Here is a 7,166-nt window from a genome sequence, read left to right as displayed (position 1 = left end):
CCTCAGCACTACAAATGCAACCGGCACTCTGATACTTCTCATCATCATTCGCTCTACGCATATTCATCATTGGCTTCAGCTGCCGTTTGCTCGCGACAATCATATGCGTAGAAATTACGGTAACTCAACAAGATGGGCAACACAGTTGCCTGGTGACCAGATCGTACAATGTCATCAAATTCTACCCATTCGTGCCACTTAGGATTGATCATATCAATCACTTCTGATAGAATTGATTGCGCTGAAATATCAGTCATGAGACCATTAGCAATGAGTTCACTTGCAACCTCTTTGCAGAAACCCCGCAGGGTATCTACAGTAACATACGACTTTGTTCCTTCTAAATCTAGAATGCTCCAAATGTATTTCATAGCAGGAAGGGTCGCCGCGTGTTCCGTTGCAATGACAAAATCCAAATATGTCTTATAATCCATTACATGATGCTTGCCGCTGTGCGGGACGTGGCACTCAAATACCCGCTCAACCACTAAACTGGTAAAACTACTGTCACAGTAGCGGGCAAGTTCATCTATAGAAAGAACGCCATCACCATCAAGGTCCAAACTCGTGTAGTGCTCATAAATTCGACCCATGAGGGGAAGAGAAAACCAGTTGTCCATACTCAACACATCTTGTGTGAGGAACTCGGTAGAGCCCGGGTTCCAATATAACTGACTTCTGCGGACGCGAAGTACAGTTTCTTCCTCCAGTGCCTTCACAGTGTACATGTCGTCTGGATGATTCCCTTCTCCCTCATAAGAAATAACTAATGCTGCCACCGTGTCATCAACGCCAGTATCTGCCACTAAATGTGAGGCAGCCACATCCACCGTGCAACCCTCTGGAAAAGTTGTGATGGCATCTTGTGCGTCACTCTCATACATGCGCAGCAGCTCTGAGAAGACATCGCTCTTCATCATGGTGTCGATGGCTATAGCCCCAGTACGTCTCGTATCACACATGAACATAAACTTTCTCGATGCATGACAGAGATAATACGGTTGCATCCATGGCGGTATATCCCGCACGAGGCGCAAATTCGGCACCAACTCCACTAGAAAGTTTTCAATATCATCCTGCGTTAAACCATTGGAAAGGGGAGATGATGCACTCGGTGGGCATCGCAGCTGCCCCGCTACTTTAGAAACGGGATCCTGCAGAACCATAGGAACAACCCTCGCAGTTAGTTCAAGTTTAATTCGCAACCTATAGAGAAGTAGCCGCTTAGCTGCGAAAGCATACATGGGAACGGCAGATATCGTTCCATCCTCTGCGCGCGGGAAGGATAAAAAAGTGGCAGGGGAAAGAAACGGGTGACTAAAGTACAGCCGCTTGCGGGACTCGCGCTCGGATGCCGGTGCCGCTTTATCTTCTTCAATGGTCATGTGGAAAACAAGGTTATATACCATACTCTTATACCCCTTGTATGATATCCTCAGTTCTTCGTATGTTTCTACACAGTCATTTGAATCTGTACCACTATGTTCCCTATACTTAACGATGTTATTCCAGAGTTCGGTTGGGTTCGTATTAGCGTACAGAGGCACAAGATGTGCAGCCAGATATCGTCGCCGAGCCTCACATGCCGCTTGAACAGACTGTTTTTCACCTAACGGCACAAATCCGGGAAACGTTAGCATGGCAAAGTGCTTTCTAATGCGAACCAACGAAAAAAAAAAAAGAGAGAGAGAAAAAAGAGAAAAGGGACGAAAATGCATGAAAGGAATAGAGGAATACCTCTAACCCAACCAACAAATGCACAAGCGCATGGACGGGTACAGACACAGAGTTTACCCCTACAATGTGGTTTTAAAACTTAGAGGAGCAACATACACAGGTTCGTTAATTCCTCAAGAAAGTGGAGTAGGAGGAGGAGGAAAACAATATTCAGTCCCATACAATAACAAAACGACAAAAATTAAAGAAGAAGTAAAGTAAAGAAGAAAAAGAGAAAGAAAAATAGACGCCTCGAGGGATGTGCACGGTATTCGACGCGCGGCATGCTAAGAATCTGATTCTTTAGAGGCTCCACACTCACGGCAGGAGGAACGGTCCTTAAAGTTTTTATACCCACAGTTACAAATCCACATGGCCTCACTCGTTTCAACCTCACCAGACGACCGGAGTGCTTTGCAGTTCTTACACTTAACCCTAGAGGAGAAATTTAAGAAACTACACCCCGTGCATGTCCAATCATCCGGTCGCGTTACTGACGAATAGGTGCTCCGCGATGACTCGGTCCGGGAAGCGCCGCACACTTCACAAAGTTTATCCGCCTTCACATTAACTGTGTGGCACGCGACACATGTCCATGGGGGTTGCTGTGATTCTTCACTGTTTTCTTTACCCTTTAAATCACTAGTAGTTTCGTTGCTAAGATTTGTAGCATTCTCCACCCCTACTGGAACCCCTGCACTACAAAGCATGCATTCCTTGCGCCCTCTGAAGTTGTGTGTCGTACATTTGGGACAAATCCAATCACCTGGAAGCAGTCGGGCCCTTTTCGCTTCAGCCTTTCCGCCACCTGAGGGACACGGCGCGCAACACAACATGCAAGTCTCACGTCTAGCAAAGTTGTGGGACCCGCAGGTACACACCCAATCACCACGTTTGTAGTTGGCAAAACGTGCAACACCAATGTCTGTCTCATACGTCTCACCAGCAGCACGGAGAAAAACAGGTTTCTGCCTGTGGCACTGAAAACAGACGGAACGTGACGCAAAATTTGAGAAACCACACGGGCAGCTCCAGTCGCCTGACACGCGTGCGAAGAAACGCACTGCCGTTACATGGTGGAAGCGTCTGCAGTACCTTAACGGCGATCCTACAACCGTTAGTGCACGCTGAAGCCCGCTGAACATATGAAGACCCAAATTTCCCTCTACAGTCAAGGGGCCACACAACTTTAGGTTTACATCATGAGGAAAAAAGAAAAAAAACAGGGCGTAGAGAGGAAAGTATATAGCACAGATGCAAATCCTGGGGAGAAGGAGGAGGAGGAGGGATATATGCATAACAAGACAAACAAAAAAAGAAAAAGAAAGAGGCCTTCTGACGGTACAGAGTTTGTGACGGTAGCAAATCATATAAAGGCAAAATGACGAAAGTGTGGCAGTGACTCGTTTGAAAAAGAAAAATAATGCGTCTGTTTTACACATTAGCGTAGCAGAGGGCCCCACTTTTAGTCCGCAGAATTTATAACACCTCGTGACCGCCAAAAAAACACAGTCGAACGCGATACAACACAGGGTTAGTATTTTACTAACTTATTCAGTAACTATCCTTTCAACCCCCCCCCTGGACGCACTAAACCAAATCACACCAACCGTTTTCTTTTTTATGTGTGTGTGTGTTTATATAAAATCGTTTGGGAAGTTGTTCTTTACCAATTCCCGCCCGCTGCAGGTCCGTTTCCGCCTCTTTCAACTTTTTTTTTCTTTTTTCCCCTCCCATTCCCTGCCTTGCTCTCCAAGGAGTGGAAATCTCAGAAGGAGGGGGAAAAGAAAACAAAATGCGTAAATATCAGCTCTTTTTCCTCCGTATTTGTGTTTACTGTCTGGTTTCCTGCATCTTTCTTCTTTGAAAAAAAAAAAGGAAAAATCTTCCCTTCCGTATAAGAAGAAGCAAAAACAAAAACAAAAACGGGACGTCTCTCGCTATTGGGAAAAAAAAATAATAACGGGTCCACCACTCCATCTTAAGCCGATTATTTACGTAATTACTGCTCACCCCATTCGTCGTCGTCACCACCAACACCAACACCAACACCAACACCACTGGCTGACAACACCGCACTGCCGTTTTTGGTCGCCGCTAAATCATTTTCGAATTTAATGGTGCTGCCCTCCACCACCGCAGCCGCCGGTGCGTTCATCCGCATGTTAGGGAAAAGATTGGGATATGCCGTGGGATTCGCAATAGCTTCCGATACACGCGGAAGTCGGACAAGCCCCAGTTTCCACTTTTCTACAACTTCGTCAACTTTTCCGTGGCAGTGTGTGCGAGCGTAAAAGGCAGCTTCCGCAAGTTTACCTGTGCGGCAAAGCAAATCCACGTTATCTGCGTAACGCCTTGTTAGGTGGAAACAAGTGAAAGCGATATTTAGCCTCCCATTCGCCACGCAGGTGTCACCCAACTTTGAAATAGCTTCCATATCACCCACGCATGAGTAAAGCAAAAGCAGGCCATTACTATCCCCACATTTACATAAGGCCTCCTTCGCCAGTTGAAACGCGCCCTTCGTAAGTGCCACGTCCGCAAGCTGCTTCCAATGACCAACTGAACCCGATTGTTTAGCTATTTCCTCCGCCATCGTCAGTCGACCCAGTTGCAGTGCCAATTCGAACCGATGGTCATCTTCCGATGTAACCTCCAGCGCCAACTCCAGGTATTTCCTTGACTGCAGGAAACGTGCGACCAATAATTTCTCACGTGCCCCAAGCGGAGGAACCAGCGCTTGAACGGCCACCAAATCTCCCCGAGCCACAGCAGTCATGCATTCAATTATACCGAGAGGAATTAGGTAACTTGTAATGTTCAGGTCCTTATCAATGCAAAGAACCCTGTTCTCCTTGGGCAAGTACCCAAGGAGGTATTGATCACGGGACACCACCGCAATGCTGTTGATTTCTCCCGCAACGTAATAACAAAGTCGATGCGCTTGGTTGATGAACACAACACAGTTACTTACCCATAACACTTCCTTCGCGCTCTCCATAACCTCCTCCACAACTTCAAAAGCAAAATCAAGCCCCTCCTCCGGTGTGGAGTCATGCGCATCAAAATAATCCACCACATCGTCACTATTGAACCGCAATGTAAAGAAGGCTGAGTCGGTGACTATCGCAACAAACTCACCGTTTTCAGTCCACTGCACCGCCTTGGGGCTCTCATCAATTTGCCGTATAAAACTTAACGTCGCCCAATCATAAAACGCTAGGCTGGATGCCGTGCAAACACCAAGCAGCGGTCCAGCAAACAACCTCTCAGCACTGTCTACAAGAGATATGGCCCCACGATCTTTGAAATTTTTGCAAATACGTACCTCCCTAGGCGACAACATCACAGCATACGAACCGTTGTCCGGACCCCAAACGAACGACATGCATTTACCGAATGCTTTTGACCGCATGGAAAGCGATGAAAGTATAGTGAAGTCACTTTCCCCAAGCGCTGCTACGAACTGCCCACTGGGTCCATACACAATAGCGGTTGGACGCGACTCCAACGTTCCCATTTCCTTCGAAGGAAGTGCCAACACGTCACCGTCAGTCACATCCGCTGGAATGCCCTTTGCATCTACACGTCTTACATCATTACCAACCACCAACAGGATCTTTCCATTGGAATCCATCGTAAAAACGGGCCTGTCATCACCCACTTTGTATACAACAGTACCACCATCATAACCAACCACCAGAGCACTCGCGTGTTTCTTCGTTGTCATGGACCAACCACGATTCATACGAGAATGATCGAGATTAAGTACTAAACGGTGCGTGTCGGTGGTGATCACCTTCATTTCCATGTCCTCTGCAAGTGTAAACAATAGCGGTTGGCTGGGGTGAAACAGAACAGCGGTGACATTTGCCGTATGATGCGAGAAAACTTGCAGGCAAGCTTTGGTTTGATAGTCCCAGAGTCGCACAGTACGATCATCCGCTCCACTCAATAAATATGGCTTGTCACCTCCCGGATAATAATCCACACAATTCACACCATCTTCATGTCCCTCGAGCTGGAAGTTTGACACGGGACTATTCAAACTCCATACCTTTACTGTGCAATCCAATGAAGCAGTGGCAAATGTGGAAGGGTCCTTTGGGTTCATTGCAATACCCATAACGTAGTGTTGATGCCCCTCATAAGTCTCTACAAGTGCCCAATCACGACTCCAATCCCATTGTCTAATTGTCATGTCATCCGAACATGTCAGTAAAATCGGAAGAGTCTCATGTGCAACAATTCCACGAATGTAATCGTCATGAGCCTGAAAGGTTCGTGTCCTCTCCATTGTGTTATAGTTAAATACACGGACTTGCATATCATCCGTACCGCAGGCAAACGATTGCAATCGGGGTATAAACCGAACACAACGAACGGGAAGTCCCGTGCCCGTATCAAATGATTTGAGCAGCGCTTGGGTCTCAAAGTTCCACAAGTTAATGATGCCGGAGTACAGCGAGCAAAGAAAAAGTGGTTCTTTCGGATGCATGTCAACCATCTTGACACGGTCACTATTTGCTACCATTAATGTTTCGGGCGGTGACATCATTTTTGACGACATTTTTCCTTCTCCTTCTCCTTTTCTCTCTTCTTTATTTTTCTTTTTTTATCTGCTGTTGCTTCTCTTCCTTTTGTGCTCTTCTTCTACTTTTCTACAAACAAAACAACAACAAAAACAGCAAATAATAACACCTACAAGAACTTCTGCTCTTCCTTCTTTTTTTTTCTTTTTTCAGTATTTTTTTTTTCCTTAATATTCTTTCTGATTTGTTTTTTCTTCTTTTTCTTTCTTCCCTTCCCTCCAATTTGGTGGTGAAAAGTTTCGTGCTTCTCTTTCACTCTATTTAACCTTCCAACCGTTAGGTTTCTTTTCTTTCTTTTTTCCCCCTTCAAAGAATATGAATAAGAAAATAATAATAATGATAAAAGACAAAAATAAAAAAACAAGAAAAGAAAAGGGTGCAGTTAACAGTTAACAAAAGGTCACTCACACGAATTGCAAAACAGTAAATAAATTAAGGAAGTTAGGTGAAAAATAAAGGCCCCACTTCAATAAATAAATAAGTGTATGTGCACATGTATATTAAAATTGTATTAAATTACATTTTTGTCTCGTATCATCTACTGTGCGTGTGTAGTTTCCCGAATTATTTTAAATTTCATGAAGCATTGAAAGGGATCTGTGTCACCTGTATAAATATACCTCTCTCATTTCCTCCTGAAGTTACGACTGCAACAACCACAATTAAACGAATAAATATTTCATTTGACATTAAACCGGCATGTCACATCACTTCACACATTTGAAGCACATTTTAATATATGCATGTGTAGATATATATATTTATTTATGTATGTATACACATATGTATGTATTTCCATCCTTTAATCCTTTCCTTTTTATTATTCACATTACTATTATTCCTTAAAGGAGGGAAATA

The 7,166-nt window shown here is 44.7% G+C and overlaps 3 protein-coding genes across 3 annotated transcripts; all 3 read right to left on the bottom strand.

Annotated features, from left to right (window-relative positions):
- Positions 1–53: 53 nt before the first annotated feature.
- TEOVI_000696200 (uncharacterized protein) lies at positions 54–1,640 on the bottom strand (the record flags this gene model as incomplete). Its single annotated transcript, XM_067220898.1, has 1 exon — positions 54–1,640. The coding sequence occupies one exon, from the start codon at positions 1,638–1,640 to the stop codon at positions 54–56; it is 1,587 nt and encodes a 528-aa protein (XP_067076999.1).
- Positions 1,641–2,003: 363 nt separating this feature from the next.
- On the bottom strand, positions 2,004–2,861 carry TEOVI_000696100 (mitochondrial RNA binding complex 1 subunit; the record flags this gene model as incomplete). The annotated part of the gene is made up of 1 exon (XM_067220897.1): positions 2,004–2,861. One exon carries the CDS (start codon positions 2,859–2,861, stop codon positions 2,004–2,006), a length of 858 nt encoding a protein of 285 aa, XP_067076998.1.
- Positions 2,862–3,718: 857 nt separating this feature from the next.
- TEOVI_000696000 (beta prime COP protein) lies at positions 3,719–6,286 on the bottom strand (the record flags this gene model as incomplete). The annotated part of the gene is made up of 1 exon (XM_067220896.1): positions 3,719–6,286. The coding sequence occupies one exon, from the start codon at positions 6,284–6,286 to the stop codon at positions 3,719–3,721; it is 2,568 nt and encodes an 855-aa protein (XP_067076997.1).
- Positions 6,287–7,166: the final 880 nt, after the last annotated feature.

Source organism: Trypanosoma equiperdum, assembly GCF_001457755.1.
Source record: "Trypanosoma equiperdum strain OVI genome assembly, contig: ctg_1257, whole genome shotgun sequence".
Taxonomy (NCBI): Eukaryota; Euglenozoa; class Kinetoplastea; order Trypanosomatida; family Trypanosomatidae; genus Trypanosoma; species Trypanosoma equiperdum.
The sequence above is the reverse complement of the archived record's forward strand: the minus strand, read 5'-3'. Positions and strand labels throughout refer to the sequence as shown.